The sequence below is a fragment of the Clarias gariepinus genome, chromosome 22, assembly GCF_024256425.1.
Source record: "Clarias gariepinus isolate MV-2021 ecotype Netherlands chromosome 22, CGAR_prim_01v2, whole genome shotgun sequence".
Lineage (NCBI taxonomy): Eukaryota > Metazoa > Chordata > Actinopteri > Siluriformes > Clariidae > Clarias > Clarias gariepinus.
In genome coordinates, this window is record NC_071121.1 from 16,508,756 (window position 1) to 16,526,892 (window position 18,137).

The following is an 18,137-nucleotide window of genomic DNA, read 5'->3' on the forward strand; positions in this document are numbered from 1 at the left end:
AGACCACTGATCTCCTTGATAGGCAAACAAAAAAAAATCTGTTGAAGTTATGGAAACAGCCCACTCCTGGCGTAAGTGACTGAACACTTTGAGTTTGTAAACTGGAACTTCTCTATGCATACTAAAGTAATGTAATGTTCCTTTTGCTAACTCTAGTTTAAAATCTTCAAAAACAAAGTATTAGCTTCAGCATTTGTATTAATGACACAGTTGTATGTTGCAAGTATGGGATACTAGCTTAATGACATTCAAAGAGGAATGAGGAATGTGTAAAGGCCATTTGAAACTAAATTCTTCTACTTTAAATTGACAAGACAGAAGTGCCCGTACTAGGACCACATGCAACAAGAAGCATGCTTTCTGATTACATAGTACGTACAGTATCATGTATAGCACTAAAAGACCATACGCCACAGCAAACTCATTAAACCATGTCTTTATAGACCTTGTTGTGTACACAGAGGTAGGTCATGCAGGAACATAAAAGGGCTTTACCCATACTGTTGTTACCAAAAAAAATTGTAAGCATACAATGTCAATTTGTTTTTGTATTTTAAATATTTTATGGGTTTCTGCTTTTGGGATTCAGCATAACAGTCTGTTGGTAGGGCATAAATAAAACAAATACAGGTATTCCTAACGGGTATTCTTTTTATCCATAACAATTTGGGCATTGTAATTGTGTTTTAGCAGTCTACCACAGTATTTTGTAGTTGAAATTATTAATTATATGCTCAAAGTGTAGACTTTCCACATAATCTTGGAGGTACAGTATATACTTTATATATCAGGTGAATTTTTTTTTTTTTTTAATACCACATCTGTAATGCATCTATAACATTCAAAGCCTCCCTAAATTGTGGAACCTACAGACATCACCAGATGCCAAGTTTGCACTTTGTTGGTGTTATGCCAGGTCATTACTGCATGTTTTTATCAACTCAAGGATTCAGGGCAGTTGATTAAGTTGCTCATAGCAAAACAGTCCAGTAAATGTTTACTGCTTTGCAGTAAATAGTCTTGGTTAACTTTAAAAGTGTTTTGGGTCATTGTCTATCTTTTCTCAGCAATCCTATTATCATTAAATACAAGGGAACCAGGTCCTTCAGCAGACAAACATTCTCTTGCCATAAGATTCGGTGGTATGCCTTTGGATTACAGTGCCTTGCAAAAGGATTCTTACCCCTTAAACTTTTTTACATTTTGTCACATTACATCCACAAACAGTAATGTATTGTATTAGGATTTAATGCGGTAGTCCAACAAAAAGTGGCACATAATTGTAAAGTAAAGGAAAATTATATATGGTTTTCAAAATCTTTATGGAAGAGTGGCAGGAAGAACCCCATTGTTGAAAGAAAGCCATAAAATGTCCTGTTTGCAGTTTGTGATAAGCCATGTGGGGGCACAGCAAACATGTGAAAGAAGGTGCTCTGGTTAGATGAGACCAAAATTTAACTTTTGGGCCTAAATGCAACGAACACTGCACATCACTCTGAACACACCATCCCCACAGTGAAACATGGTGGTGGCAGCATGTTGTGGGATTGTTTTTCTTTAGCAGGGGCAGAAAGGCTGTTCAAAGTTGATGTGAAAATGGATGCAGCCAAGTACATGGCAATCTTAGAAGAACCCCAATCAAGTCTGCAAAAGACTTGAGACTGGGACGGAGATTCTCCTTCCAGCAGGACAACGACACTAAACATTTAGCCAGAGCTACAATGGATAAGTATATTCATGTGTTAGAGTGGCCCAGTGTTAGAATAGTTTAGACCTAAATCCAATTGGATATCTGTGGCAAGAAAATTGCTGTTCACAGATGCTTTCCATTCCATCTGCCTGAGCTTGAGCAATTTTGCAAAGAAAAATGCACTCGGCACTTTTCAGATATTTATTTGTAAAACATTTTGAAAACCATTAATCTTCTTTCCACTTTACAATTATGTACTACTTTGTGTTGTTCTATCATATAAAATCCCAAATGAAATACATTTACGTTTGGGGATGTAACATAACAAAATGTGTAAAAGTTCAACGGGTATAAATACTTTCGAAAGACGGTGTAGGTGCAGTTTCTTTTCCTCCATAATCTTCTGATAATTTGATTTACCCTATTGAGATGGGCTGAAGAAGAGATTTTGGTTTTTCATTATAGCTCTTCTACCTCATAATACTAATCTGTTATGAAAGAATTATTGGAGCATGTAAAACATTCACTTGTTAATGAAATTCTCCTCAATGAACACATATTCTGGACAAGCGTGTGCTTCTGGGCAGCAACATTCTCTTATATTTATCCTAAACTGTGCCTAAATTTTCTGTAAGTCTAAAAGTTAAGAGAAGAATTCAAAGAAAATATAAGTCAATACGTTTTTTGAACTACTTTAAACTAAACCTAAACAAACTAAAAGTGATCCTTCAGATCATTACCCTGGCATTATAGGTAACTCAAAAACACAGAAATAAATTGTAATCTGTGAAGCTGTGAATGCCGTGTCAGCCGAGGGATGCACAGTTAAAGAAATTTAAAAAAAATTGTTTAATGGAACATAAAATGAGGGCATAACATGTGCCTCCAATTTTGAATTTTAATAACAATTGAACTGGATAGTGGTTTTTAAAATTCCGTATTTTAGAGCGCTCATGGCAATCCAAAATGGAAGCCCAGAGCACAAGAGATACACCCTGGATGAGTTGAGATGTTGATGCAAATTCACTAAACATTGTACAAGTGCACAAACATATACACACACTAAAAAAATTTAAAAACGCCAATCACTCTACTGTGCATGTCTTTGGTCTTTGTGGGAGGAAACTGAAATACCTAGACGCAAAAGAACATGCAAACTCCAGTCACAGGACCAAAGGTGAGATTCAAACCACGGACTCTGGGGGTGTGATGTGACAGTGCTAACTACTAAGGTACCATTAAATTAAAAATATATGGAAGAAAAAAATGATTGAATATCACAACCATAACATGTTGCTGTGGTTCCTTTCCTGCCAGTTTTGTTCTCTTGGACATGGACGGTTATGGCATGGTCAGAATTAGAACTTTGAACAGTGCAATATTAAAAGTGAAATATTAAGTACTACTTTTAGATAAGAAGTATCGGTATGGTCATTTAAAAGGGGGCCCTTCTAATGCCTCTGATGAATTCTACAAAATTTGTAAGTCACTTACACATCCCTTTTTCTGATATATTCGTCACATTATTTGTGCTACCCCATGTTTATTACATTCTCCAAATTTTCACTAAGCACTAAATGATATAAAAAATGCTTTGAGCATAGTCTTTTTGGATGTAAAGAGACTTGCCTGTATATGCATATTATCTTACAATACAAAACTTTATACCTCATTGTTCACCAGGGGAAATTTGTAGTGTAGCTTACACAATTGGTAAAACATAGCCGATAACAGCACATACTGTATGTGTCACTCAATGTAACACTTTGTTGAAAGCTTAAATAGCCCAGGGGATGATGCACTTTTTAAAGCGTGTCCTTTTCCAGGTCATAGACCTGATGGTAAAAGAAGAAAGAGTGGGATGAGTTGGTGGGTGGGGTTGTGAGCTGTAGCAATGCTCTATGAGTCAGGTGTTTATTGTTGAGATCTAACAGGTTTTGGGTGGGCAGACCAATATTTTTAGATGAATTTGTTTCTGTGCACAACTGTTAAAGGTAAGCAATAGAAAACGAGAGGCTGGACAATATAGCTGAGGAGCCGGTGCGGTCATTTGTTAAGGCAGGTGTACTGAATTAAATTTAAAGTTTTGGTCAATAAAATTTAATTCAAGCAAGGTTTAAATTCTATGTTTGTGTTGGGATTCAGATCTTTATAGATGCATTCATTCCAAGTCTATAAAAATCAACTATTTAAAATTTTCATAACCATTCAATAACCTTGCATTTTTCCTTGTATTTGTATGGAATAAAAGCAACAATCTTTAATCAATCTTTAGTAAGTCTTCATTTGAACTCTGCTGGGCTGTAAATTAATGTGAAATGACTCTGGTTGCTCTGTCATCTCAGGCGCTCGGTTTGGTTGTATCTCATAGTGGCACATCACATTATGCATACTTTTTTTTTGTCTACCTTTTATTACCTTTTCTTGGAGTAAGCCATACTCTTTCGCATTTTCTGCACACTGTCTTTACACAGTAAACTATCACATTAATTGGCTATGTTAAGTGACGCATATAGCCAGGCCTACTTCGAGGAAAAAAGCGCTAGATTACTGGTATGTTAATTATTTTCATTCATCATGCATCAGCACTGCGGTCCGCCATTTTATGAGGCCCAGTGTGAAGTACATACAAAAAAGGGCTGAGCACACAACCCTGGGGGCTCTACTGTTGGTGGTGATAGTGGAGGATGTCACAGAGCTTACACTAACGTTTTATACATTTCTGCATAGTGTTTTTTCTATGCATTATATATATATATATATATATATATATATATATATATATATATATATACATACTAGAGGTTCCCTGCAGCTCCGCTCCGCTTCTCCGATCCTGACGCCTGTGTGCTACCATTACCTACAAACAGGTGCACGATCAACTTGCTGCCGCTCCTCACACTGCTCCAAATATTCGGGCGCCTTTACTTCTGCTTGATGTATGTGCTGTTGCTGTACCCGAGTCGCAGTCTGATCTGGGATTTCATTAGTATACAGTATAATGCTTAAACTATGGGCTAGACTTGACGTAAACAACTGGCTGCATGCTACCATAACCTGCGAATGGAGAGTGCGGCCAACTCACTGCCGCTCCTTACACTGTGACACTCTCACAGTATGTCATAAAAGGTGATGATGATGCCAACTCTTTGTCATCTTAGTTGTTGTTAAACGGTGACTGGAATCCATTAGGTTGGTTACATTACAGCCAACTGTAGGTCTCATTCTCCCTCATCTTCCCAGCCTCTTAGAGCTGATTTTCAGACCAGCCTTCCTTAATGTCTAATGCTTCTTTCCCCGATTTTGTCTGGACTTGTTCTGTGACTTGAACTCTATCTGCTTTCTCTCTCAATACCATTCAAGCATCTAGTTGGAGTTCTTTAGGTTGCATCACCGCCACTTATAGATCTCTCTCTCTCCTTTCCATTAAAGTTGACTTTCCAGTCCAGTCTTTTCCATAACAACATTAAATGCTTCCATTCCTGGTCAGTGACTCCACATTCTAAAAGTCTCTTAACATTGATTTTAATCTCCCTAACTCTTGAAGGTGTGCCACCATATCTTGTCTCTCCTGCATATATTTCCTGCACGAGAGTAATACATGCTGGACAGTCTCACTTTCATGGAATTCCTCACAGAGTCCCGTTGAGTGTTTACCTACCGTAGTGCTATTATGGTTGCTGTGTCCAATACTCTGCTAATTAATACTTTCTCTTTCAGAGTCTTCCCCCTCCTAATCTCATCTACTTTGTCCTGTATTTAATGCAAATACAGTATCTTGATTTTGGTTCATTATCCCACTTCTTTCGCCAACTTGTCTGCTCTCCCATTTCCCCGGATACCTGAATGGGTTGGGATCCACAGGAAAGAGAAATTTCCCCTACTCTTATTATTCTTGAGTTAGCTAACAATGTTATACACCAGATCTTGGGGGTTCCTGGCTCTAGCTGTACTAATGATTGTAAGTGTTGCTACTGAATAACTACAAATTACTAGCTGGAATATATAAATACCAAGGGTCATGGTTGCAAAGCAGCTTTACTGAATAAACAAAAATTAGGGAAATGAGTATGAAATGTGTGAGAAATATGTATAAATCGAAAAGATCAGATTGTCCCTGATGAGCCCCTGATATATATATAGTTCTGTTTTAATTATAATATTTTACACATTATTCTGTATCTGTAATATGTAAAGGAACACTTGTACAAAATGACAGAAGTTCAGTAATAGACTCTGATACAAAAACATTTTGCGGACAAACTATTCACAGAAAAAAAAATCCCTGGACTTTGAACTAAGTCTTTCATCATTTCTTAGGCTAATGTTTTGAAATATTTCACATGCTTCTATTTTGAAACGTATTGTGCTACTTGTGACTCTGGACAGCGATCAGCTGCTCGCTTCACTCGGTGCCTCGGGCTTGTTTTCGGCGGTGACGCGGCGGAGCAGCCGGCCGAGCGGCAAATGAGTCAGCAGCGCCGAGAGCGTCGCTTTTTCTCATGAGGCACTAAAACTAGTTATACTAGTGAAACTTTACGCTTTGGTTAACAGATTATCAGTGAAAATGGCAGTACCCGCAGCCCAGAATCTGCAGCTGAACGCGGGGAGGAGAAGCAGCCCTGTGAGCGCTTCTGAAAATAACATTCACATCGACGAGAGAGAACTGGAGAACCTCACAAACAACGTCGAGGACGGCACTTCACTCCCACTACACTCTCCATGGACCTTCTGGCTCGATAGGTAGGATTATTACTACGCTGATATTAATTCATATATGCCTGTGTGTTTTGTTATTATTCTTTTTTTATTTCAGATTAAATTGTTGCCTGCCTAGTTCATGCTTCCTAACAAAGGCCCAGCTCTTTCTCTCCAGCGAGCTGCTGTTTACAACAGACTTACAGATTTCAGCTTTTAACTCTTTTAAATGTGCATTTATAATGTACTCTTTAAGATAAATGTAGAATTTATGTAAGGGTTTATAACGTAATGCAGACATATTCATGTTGGGCGGATTGTTTACAAAAACAACATAGCTTCGTGCTAGCACAAAGTTAGCCTGATAGCTAATCTCACTCACTGTGATGATGTTAGCTAGCAACGTCAAAAAAGTAGGTCGTCTCGCGCGTCAGCCGCTCGTGATGAGTGAATCCCAAACCGCAAACGAGTGCACTAGATAGTGTGTGACATAGTGCTCTTATTGCACTATGACTGCGATATAATGGCGTTCTGTGTATGGCTGTTTTGTGGTTTTGGACGGAGCCGAAATTGATTTTTTTTTCTCTCTCTCTCGGCGTTCACCTTAAACTTCCTCAGTAATGAAAATAAACGTCAAGTTCATTTTATTTTCTCAACAACCCCCCAGGAAAATCTAGTCTTCTTCGGAACAAATTACTTTATTTTATTATTATTATTTATTATTTTAGAAGTGAATAATGCATAATATTTTTAAATCACACAACACACATGATGGGTATATGATTGTACATAATTTATAATTCTGAGACTGCTCTGTTTTTTGTACGTGTGGATTTAGTGATTGCAGAAACAGATGTAGTTTAACCAAACCCTGGAACCTTTTATTGCATGCTGATTTAAATAACACATGAATGTAACCTGAAACCCAAACCAGGTGATGAGTGAGAGCTTAACCTAGTGTTACTGCAGACTTTTTACCAACAAGGGTAAAGGTTGTTACATAGCAGAGGCTGAAGTTCTGTTTACACTTTGGATGAGCCAATAATAACTTTAAATTTATTTTGTTCTACATCTTTTGGGAATGCGTAGAGCATTACTACTTCTTGTTGCATTGATGGAAACGTGTAGGGCATGGCAATTCAGAATTAGTAAATGATGCTGATTAGCTGGTAATGCTGGTTAATTGGTATTTAAAAAAAAAGCTTTTTGTTTATTAATTTATTTTATTATTTTTATTATTATTACTTTGTGTGACATTTTTTATTTTACTTGCTTGATCTTTGAGATCTTTTTTTTAGAAGGCGTTAATACAAACCCTGAAGAATATACAGTGCTGTGCAAAATTCTTGATACCCCATGTGTCCTCAAATTAAAATAAATTATATGATGCAGAATAAACTAAAGAAATATAAACAAATGTTTACTTTGGCGGGCTGCAAATACAGTTTTAAAAAATTGGTTGTTTATGTAACAACCTGAACAACAGCCTCATTTCCCTTCTCATCTGTTCCAACCACTTAGCACCACTAGTAAACTAATCTCTGGCCTGATCAACTGTCATCATCTGCACCTGTTTCTCACTGGTTTGTGCCTTAAGTTAGATGTTTTTTACACGTTAATGATTCAGTGTGTGGCATAACAAACAAAAAAACATTTTTCTGAAACTGGTTAGGTTTAGGGACTGGACTGAAAATGACACAGTGAAAAAGTTCCTGAACTATTCCTAAAGACGACATAGAAAATGTCTCTCTTATCCTATTCATGCGGAACTAGTATTACCTGATGACCTCGTGTGATGTGTAAAAATTACAGCAGTTGTCGATTTTGTCTGTAAAGTAAAAATTCCTCCGCAAATTACCTACCGTATTTTGCCGAACACCGAGGTCCTGTGATATTAGTCCTGTGTGAATCAGCATGTCTGTGAATTAGCCAGTATTTGGCGGAGTCGTATGTAAATTTTTGTAAGGTTTTTGTTTCCTTTTTATCCATCGTCCGTGAAGAATGGAGACTGCATTGAAGAGCTTTAAAAGTATTTTGGGTGTTGACCTATAATGACATTTCCAAACAATAGCCAATCCAAAACAGTGCACAATTAAGCAAGGAGGTTTACGTCATAGTTTAAGGTTAATGTGTTACAGATAAATCAAGCATACAGCTTGAGCTATTGGATTTTAACCCGGTGAAATGTAAATGACGCGGGGCACGTTAACTATATTTGTCCCTTTTTTTTATCAACTTAACCGAATCTCTGATCTGAGGGGGTAATTTCTAAATCACATGAGTCCCCAGATAATACTTATCCTATGCGAATAGTACATTTGGAAGCTATATTTAAAGCTTAAGGCTTTTGCAAAGTTTTGTGTGTATTTTAAGAGCAACCATTGTCATCCTAAACCAATCAAACTGTGTATATCACTGCTGTCGTCATTAACTATTGTTGCATTTAACCTGCAACACATTTGCACTTATGTAAATTTCTTTTGTCATTGTCATCCACCCTAATAAGTAAAACGAGCAAAGACGGGTGAGTCTCGACCTCCACAAGCCATCAAATTGATAAAAAAAAAAAAAATCAGGAATTGGAAGGGGGACAAAACTTTTAAGGGTATAATTTCAGATTTATGCACTATGTTTCATTCTTTGATTTCAAACTCAACTATTAGATATGTTGCAATCAAAAACTTTTTTTTAGTTCAGCACATGACCCCATACGCATAATACATTTATGGATGACTGTTGCTTCTGGGTTTGTTTTTCAAGAGTATTGGTCAAGGGACTTAAGGTGAATGATTTATGTCCTCATATGAATTTGATAAATTTTGATGAATCTTGTTGCCTCTGACAGTAAGCCAAGACTTGTTGTAGATGGAATTTCCAACATGATAATCACCCAGAAAGACATTACCATAAACACAAATGGTTTTGAGAAAATGTTAGTTACATGCTGATGCAATATTTGCATTAAATTCAAATAACACCATAGCGTGCGTACCTGGCATTGCAAGTTCACCCCCCGTTGAACCCTCCTTAGTCAAAAGATTGTTTGTCTGATCCACATTGTTGATATGACCTTCTGTGAATATCCCAGATTCAGCCACAAGGTCAGCCGCGAGTTATCATGCCATCAGCTCATGCAAAGTAAGCATGTCTCCAGCTGAAATTTTCAGTGACACCTGTTTCGAGTCAACATACTGTAGGTCAAGTCAACATACTGTAGTAGGGTCCTTGTGGGATTTTTACACAAAGGGGGGCGGGGGTTCTCACACCAGGTTCTTACTGGATTATGATGAGCGGAGCTACCTTGCCCCATTTAGTAAGGCAGTAATAAGCCTATGTGTCCCTGGAAAGATGGCATCTATCGTTCTGTCACACACTGCAGTGGGTTGCTGAGTACACAATAATGTAGCAGGGTCTCAGGTTAGCAGTCCCTAAAGTAAAGTCAAGATCCTGTGACTAAGAAAACACACTGGATCCAGCTGATAAGGTGAACAAGGGAAGAGACCAAGGCCCTCTGCGTAGACCTTGAAATTATTCTTCATGCGAGGGAGGGATACAAGGGTTGAAACTAGTATTGAGCATGTTATAAATTACATCTGTATTTTGGGATGTTTAGGTTTTGAAATCTGAAAGCTTGAATGGTGTTTTTAACCAAGCAACACTTCTGCAACTACAATACTGTATTACAGACATTTATCAGGTACCATATAAAAATATCACCAAGCTAATAAAAGGTGATGTTCTGTAGGTTTTTAAAATTGGTTTGATGTATGCATTTCGAGCCCCCAGTATTTTAATTCCAAGCAGACAAATTCAAAGTAAATTCAAAGGAAATTTCCTCTGGTCACTCTGCTAAACCCAAAGTCTTTTGTTGGAGACATTCTTAATAAATGCAGTTTAATGTTAGCCAAATCATGCATACACTGATGAATTCTATTTCACACTAAAAACCTAAAAACAGTCTCTGTTTCCCTTGACAGTGAGAGGTTGCTCTTGACAGGTCAGAATTTATAGCAGCCGTAAGCTTTAGCAGAAATGTTAATATGGCCCAAATCTAAGTTTCAAGGGGAGCGTGTCTATAGGTATTTCTTTGTTGACTTGGATTTATTCTTTTGGGTGTTTATGCTGGAAGATGAAAAAATGCTAGAGAGATATTTCCACCACCATGCTTCATCATGAGTAAGGTGTTCTTTTGGTGATAAGTTACCATGGTTTTGCACCAAGTACGTATATAATGGTTATGCCCAAAACGTTTACTCACAAAAATGTGATAACTTGTGTGTGTTTGTATATGGTTTTTTAATAATAATATTAAAAAGAAGAAAAATGATAATAATGATGAGAAGATAATAATGATTAGATAAAGCATCCCTGTTTCACTCTACGTCATAGCTCATACATGTAAAGGAAATACGCAATTACAATCCACTTATAATAAAGCAAACCATTATTTAAATCAACAGATAGATATTTGAATACAATTTAGTGATACTAGAGGCTGTCTGGTGCAAGTGTGTTCACTCTATTCTCTCGGTGGTGTCGTTGGGAGAGCAGATTGGCCGTACTCTTTTAGGCAGCAGGATGGCATGCTTACTCTCCCACATCGATCATAGCGATACTAGCCAATCATGGGTGTCTGAAAGTGAATGCTTTTAAATTAGGCAGAAGTTCGGAAGGGAAAAAATAAGAGACAAAGAAGAAGAAAAAATATTTTCATGCCTTCCTCACTGAGCATCCATTTGTCTGCTCAAACATGTGTTGAGGATTTTCATTAAAAGTATTATCATTAACTTGCAGATGAACTGATTAGATTTTGATAATCTAATAAGAGGGTTTAGTTTACTTTAAGGTCAAATAGTTCCATCCAGTTTTTTTAACAAAGACTTTACCCACTTCATGTTTAAGAACTCGACCCATTTTCATTGCTGCCTCCCAAAGGCCTGTCTGTCTGTCTGTCTGTCTGTCTGTCTGTCTGTCTGTCTCTCAGACAGTGACTGTTTGAGATTCTTGATAGCGTCATATCTCGAGTTGGTGCTTAAGAGATTATAGGCTTTATGTGGAATTATCATTGTAACAGGAGGATGAAATTAGACTTTGGAATTGACCAGGGCGAAAAGGGTGAAGGACCAGGCAACGTTTTTCAAGTCTTCAACCATTCAGTTTTGGTCAGTCTGTGCCCACTGCAGCCTCAGCTCTCGTGGCTGACAGGAGTGGAACCTGACACAGTTCTCAGTTGTTGAGATACTCTACAGATTCGAGACGTTTGTGTGTTAAAATTTCTGGAGATTAGCAGGCATAGAGTAAGGCAAGTAGTCTGTGAGGCTAATCTGGAACAAACAGTTTTGTAACTGTCAAAATTTCTGGGATCACTGCTGGGATTTCCCCCATTCTGATAGTTGATTTCAGCATCACCTGAAGCTGCTCCTGTTGAAGTTGAGTTTGACCTGTTTTAATTGGAATAAATTTAGCAATAATCACACAAAATGAATTTAAATCACTGACTGCAATGTTGAAAAACTTTTGCCAAATTAGCCTGAGGCACTGACTGTCTAATAATTTTTGGTACAGACTAACTCTGTCTTTCCAAGTGTAAAACAAACATTACCCACACATACACAGTTTCTGACATGTACAATATTCACACACACATTTTTTTTCCTCTCGATTATATACCGCAAAGCCAGTGGAATGTTCTGGATTTTTACTTACGTAACTGTGCAAGAGTTACAGTTATTCATGATGTATGATCTGGCATTTACCTCACTGTTGCCTTTTCACTAAACAGTTAAAACCCTCTTTAGATATCCTCTTGTGGTTTTCTGTCAAAACTAAAAAACAGGTTTTATATTAATTAGCCGTGATTAAATCTGGGAATAGATGTGGGGGAAATATTTCGTTTAGTTATTTCATTTGTAACTTAATTTTTAGAGAGTTTATTTAGTGCAGCATAAATTATTATGGAGATATATTGGACTGCGGCTGTGCACGTACTGTATATTAATAGTATCTTTGAGTGCAAGATTGATACTTACCTGGTTGCTTATGAATCCAAACTTCTTCAGATAGTAGCCTTTATATCAACTTAAACTCCTTTCCTATTATACTAAACTCTTAACCTTATAGCACACAGATACAGCAGTTTAATGACCGCACTGATCAGACCGCATCTAAAATCAACTTAATGAGGATGGGTTCTTCACTGTTGAGTCTAGTTCCACTTAAGGTTTATTTCTGTTGTTGTCTCGGGGAGTTTTTTCTTGCCATTGACGCCCCAGCTTGCTCATCAGGGACAAACGCAAATAATTTTAACTGATACTACTTTTTTCTAATTTCTGTCCATAATTTTCTTCATGTCTATAAAACTGCTTTTGAACAATGCCCATTGCATAAAAGTCATTGAGTCAGTTGTTTTTCTTCACTACCTGCTAGTATTTTCTCTCTTACAATACCAAGAAAATACGTAATTCATAGTTGTTGATTTTAATATTTTTTTGCTTCATGTGTCCTAGGTCCTTACCAGGGACAACAGCAGCAGAGTGTGAATCTAATCTAAAAAAGATCTACACGGTACACACTGTTCAGGTAAGCAACATCAAATGGATAAATTTAAAAGGCAATTATGCTTAGTGTGAGTGAAGTTAAACAACTGATCAAAATATGTGATCTTTTATTACAAAATTGCAATAGGCTTACCTGCATTAGACATGCAGATTAGGCTAATTGTTTTTTCCTGCCTGTAGTGTTTGTGTGTACGTGTGTTTTGCTTCTATGCGTGCGAAGGATTATCACCCTGTCCTAGTGCATCGAATGCCCTGGGTTACAGTAGGTCACAGGCCTCGCATGGCTCTCTGTAGCAGTGTTTTCCCACACATTGTATTCTTGGTCGGACCATCCAAGTATATTTGCCCACTCTGTATGATGCCATCTGTGATTGATGAACTAGTAGCAGACAGTTCCCTCTCGCACTACCGCTCCTGTATCTGTTTATCTGTTCATAAGAAGGGCGTACTGAAGGTCGCACATGCTCTGTGGAGGAACACTGTTTTATGTGGTGAACAGTCTCTTCTTAAAAAAAAACTAAAGGAAAAACAGGAAGACCCTAAAAATTCAAATGGCACAGATCCATGGCAGCAGCACAGCATTGGATCCAAAAAAATTTACCAAAAAAAAAAAAAAAAAACACAACAAAAACAGCTGCTTATATAGAAGTCCTGTCTGTGTGTGTCGACAGGGCGAGGCTTCAGACATTAAACTGTCTATTACTTTTGCCTGAAATTCAGTTCATCATATTGCCTGAAGTTGTGCTAAATAAAGGATGTCGCACTATACTGCACAATCCTGAGCCATGTATGTATACTCAGCAAAAAAAGAAACAGCCCTTTTTCAGGACTGTGTATTTCAACAATAATGTTGTAAAAATCCAAATAACTTTACAGATCTTCATTGTAAAGTGTTTAAACAATGTTTTCCATGCATGTTCGATTAACCATATTCAATTAATTAACATGCACCTGTGAAATGGTCGTTAAGACCTTAACAGCTTACAGAAAGTAGACATTTAAGTCACAGTTCTAAAAACGCAGGACACTAAAGAGACTTGAAAAACTACTACCGACTGTGAAAAACACCAAAAGAAAGATGCCCAGTGTCCCTGCTCATCTGTGTGAACGTGCATTAGGCATGCTGCAGGGAGGCATGAGGACTGCTGATGTGGCTAGGGCAATAAATTGTCATGTCCGCACTGAGACGCCTAAGACAGCGCTACAGGGAGACAGGAAGGACAGCTGATCATCCTCGCAGTGGAAGACCACGTGTAACAACACCTGCACAGGATCGGTACATCCGAATATCACACCTGCGTGACAGGTACAGGATGGCCACAACAACTGCCCGAGTCACACCAGGAACACACAATCCCTCCATCAGTGCTCAAACTGTCCACAATAGGCAGTCCATGAGGAGGAGATGCACTGCAGTACTTCAAGCAGCTGGTGGCCACACCAGATACTGACTGGTACTTTTGATTTTGAGCCTCCCTTCATTCAGGGACACACTGTGAAACATTTTTAGTTTATGTCTTATGGTGTTGACTCTTTTAGTGTTCATACAAATATTTACACATTAAGTTTACTGAAAGTAAAAACAGTTGAAAGTCAGAGGACGTTTCTTTTTTTGCTGAGTATATATTTATTAAAACATAGTAATGCAAAGAATGTCCAAAACCAAAGAGTGTTTAGTACTTATTTTTACTTCATCTTACTCTTCATATACGAGTAGATGGAGAGAAGCGTTTGTTTGTTGGATCTATATGAAATTAATAGAAATAACAAAAGAAAATCTAAATATTGTGTTTACGGTAATATACATAGGACTACTTTTGTGCTGGCAGGTAGTGCTATAAAGTATATTTCACACCTGTGGGGAAAATCGTATAGCATAAGTAGTATAGAGAACGAGTGAGTTCTTTGTCTGTCACCATGATACAAAACAGTGGTAGTTGTAGTCAATTTAAATAGACCTTCCTGTTTACTGTTTTGTGTAGAGTTTTTGGAGTGTGTACAACAACATCCCTCCGGTGTCATGCCTCCCACTGAGGTGTAGCTACCACTTAATGCGAGGAGAAAGAAGACCACTATGGTAAAGTTCCTGTAAATTTGAGATATTCTGCATGTTTCTCTTGTTGTTGTGGTTTCTCCTGGTTTTCTCTGCTCATTTAAAATCTTGTCTTTTTGTGTGTAACATCTAGGGAGGAAGAAAGTAATGCAAAGGGAGGTGTGTGGAAGATGAAAGTACCAAAGGAGAGCACAGTAAGTTCTTTTAACTGCTATGTCTTGTCTGGTGTGTGGGGGTCACTTTTTAAAGTGGAACAGCACACTTCTGTTCTTTCAGCCTATTAAATATTATACCCATGCTTATGATCCTTAAGATTTTGCATTTTCCATGTCCTCTTTTCCTCTTCTCTCTCCAGTTAGCCGTATGGAAAGAGTTACTGCTGGCTACTATCGGTGAACAGTTTACTGACTATTGTGCATCAGGTGAGTTTTATAACACCGAGTAAATAAATGCAAAACATTGTCCTGAGAGCCCTTTTTCTCAGCTCTCATGTTGTAAATTTTATAGTCTAGGTAAAAATAATATTGAATTTGGTTGTGAAATAGTATTTATTTTTGTTTTTGGTGAAACAACATTTAAAAGTTAATAACTAAACAGACATGTTTATACAAATATATTTTGCATATTTTAGTGCTCATAAAGCATGTGAATGGCTCAGGTGATATTCACAGGCTGTTTACATCCAAAAGTATTTGGACACCCTGATGTGTTTGCTGAACATCCACTCCAGACATAATCCTTTATTGCTGTTATAATGCCCTATGTGGCCATAGGGATTTCTTTATTCAGCAACAAGGGTATTGGTGAGAAAAGGCACTGATGTCAGAAGGCCTGTGGTGCACTCAGCATCCTGGTTGCTGTGGGGTTGAAGTCAAGGCTCTGTGCAGGACAGTCACAGAGGAGAATGGTCTTGTGATAAACTGGTGTCCCAATTAGGACTTATTGCTACTTTTTCTGTTTGAAAAAAGTAATGTTTTTCTCAAATTTTGTTTCCTTGTAGAAGATGAAGTTGTTGGTGTAAGTGTCAGTGTGCGAGACAGAGAGGACGTGGTCCAGGTCTGGAATGGAAATGCATCTTTTGCTAATGAGGCAAACATTTTAGGGAGAATCTACGAGCTCCTTCCACAGATATCTTTTAAAGCAGTATTTTATAAACGTAAGTTACAGAAGCCAACTTTTTCTTCAGAATTTTTATATGCAAATGTTAACCAATACAATATGTCCAGCAGTATGTGCATGTATTTTTTTTTTTCATTTTCTACTTGGTTAGTTATTCACTGAGTATTTAGAACAAATACTCGGTATTTTGCTCAGGTAGTGTATCTCAGAAGATCTAAAAATTGTAATTTTTCTTTCAGCGCACGAGGAGCACCATGCATTTGAAGGTGGTCGTTCCCGGCATTAGCAGACTTTGCACATTCGGTGTCTTTCCTCTCACTGTCTCGTTCTTTGACTGTCTGTAGAAAATGGACTGGAAAAAAATTCTCACACCTAATCAGAAGTGTTTAACTGCTTTTCCTTGCAGGAACTGAAATAGATTATGTTACAGATCAGTTCCTATTTTAGGTATTTTAAACTTAAGCTGCAGAAAATCTTTGTGGCTAATCACTGAAATGTGGTCCTGGCTGAAAACTTTGTCAAAAGAAAATATTAGGCAATATCTATACAGTTCACATGAAAATGGAAAATGTTTTTATCACAATAGATCAACGTTGCCAACTTAATTTTTCTTTTTTTTTCACTTAAATGTTACCCAGTGACATAATTGCTGCTTTTCCCTCGTGTTATAAACATGACACTTCCTCAACCACAAACTTCTGTCGCCTCTTAGGTTAGAGAATAGTACCTGAGCTTTTATATGTTTTATGCAGACGTTGCACATTTTTTGAGATTTTGCTTCAACCTTGACATGTAATCCACCTACTTTTTGTCTTTTTGTCTATTCCTATGTTGTTTTTTCTTTTCAGGCACCTTTCTGTTAATTGAGTTTAAAATTAATTGTAACATTTTGTATTTACATAATTCTAGTCTTTGTCAGTAGTCCTGTGTGGGAGTTTGGTGTGTAATGCAGTTAGAATATTTTATAGTTGAAACGACTAATCTAGAACATGGACAATTTTGTAGTAATTTATGCACTTATTTAACAGCCCTCTCTTTAGCCATACTGTATGAATAATGATGTTCTGAGTTTAGTTTGGTGCATCATTGATCAAACTGACCAATACCTGTGTAAACGTTTAAATGAATTGAATGGGTGTGTTTATTTTTTCTGCACCAAAGAGATTTTTTCTTTTCCCTTTCTCTCAGCTCTCATGTTGTAAATTCTAAACATGTGAAAGCACCACTCCTCATGTCTGATGTGATATGTTTAGACGTGCACATTGGAAGCAACAGCTGCAGTCTTGCCATAAGTGTAGTCGAGTCTAATCAGTGTTTGCTGGTCTTTTCAGCCGTCCATCCAGTTTCTGATTGCCTTTGATTTTAGTGTGAGTTCTTTTTTTTTTTTTTTTTTTTTTTTTAAACATTAATTTGTCAAATCTGAAAACTAACTACACGACGACCTGGGGCTAAATCCTGACCCGGGTCACTAATGTGAAAATGCACTGGAAGCACAATTGTGGGGTTGTCCTTCTAACGGGCACGTATGTGGAGGTAAACATGCGCATGCAGCTGACTTTTCAAATGTACTATAACTCTTTTTACGAAACACAAGTACAGAAATGGATATGTTTATTTTTTCATTCTTGTCGGTAAATTCAGGGCCCCCAGTCAGGATGCGAGACCTCAAACAGATTGTTAATCTTCTGGAATGGTGCCTTGTGTTCTCCCAGGGTTTCACTCATAGAATATTCTGTTTTATCTTTATGTATTTAATCAGTTATAATGTAAAGTGATTTTTTTTTTTGCTTATAGGTTTTGAGATATTGAATAAAGATGCATTTTTGAGGACATTAAACAGTGTTGTCTATTCTTCTTCTTATCATCATCATGTTTATGGCTTAGTCACTTTTCCACCTCCAGCAGAATCCGGGTTTGATTCCTGCCTCGTGGTCTGTTTGCATGTTCTCCCAGTGGGTTTCCTCTTGGTACTCCGGTTTCCTCCCACAGTCCAAAGACATACAGGTTAGCCTAGTGTTGT

At 37.5% G+C, this 18,137-nt stretch overlaps 1 protein-coding gene across 1 annotated transcript; it reads left to right on the forward strand.

The window, feature by feature from the left end:
• Positions 1 to 6,108: 6,108 nt before the first annotated feature.
• Positions 6,109 to 17,249, forward strand: eif4e3 (eukaryotic translation initiation factor 4E family member 3). Its single transcript, XM_053483372.1, has 7 exons — positions 6,109 to 6,433; positions 12,895 to 12,967; positions 14,928 to 15,022; positions 15,132 to 15,192; positions 15,354 to 15,420; positions 15,999 to 16,154; positions 16,357 to 17,249. Exons 1-7 carry the CDS (start codon positions 6,258 to 6,260, stop codon positions 16,401 to 16,403), a joined length of 675 nt encoding a protein of 224 aa, XP_053339347.1. The 5' UTR covers positions 6,109 to 6,257; the 3' UTR covers positions 16,404 to 17,249.
• Positions 17,250 to 18,137: the final 888 nt, after the last annotated feature.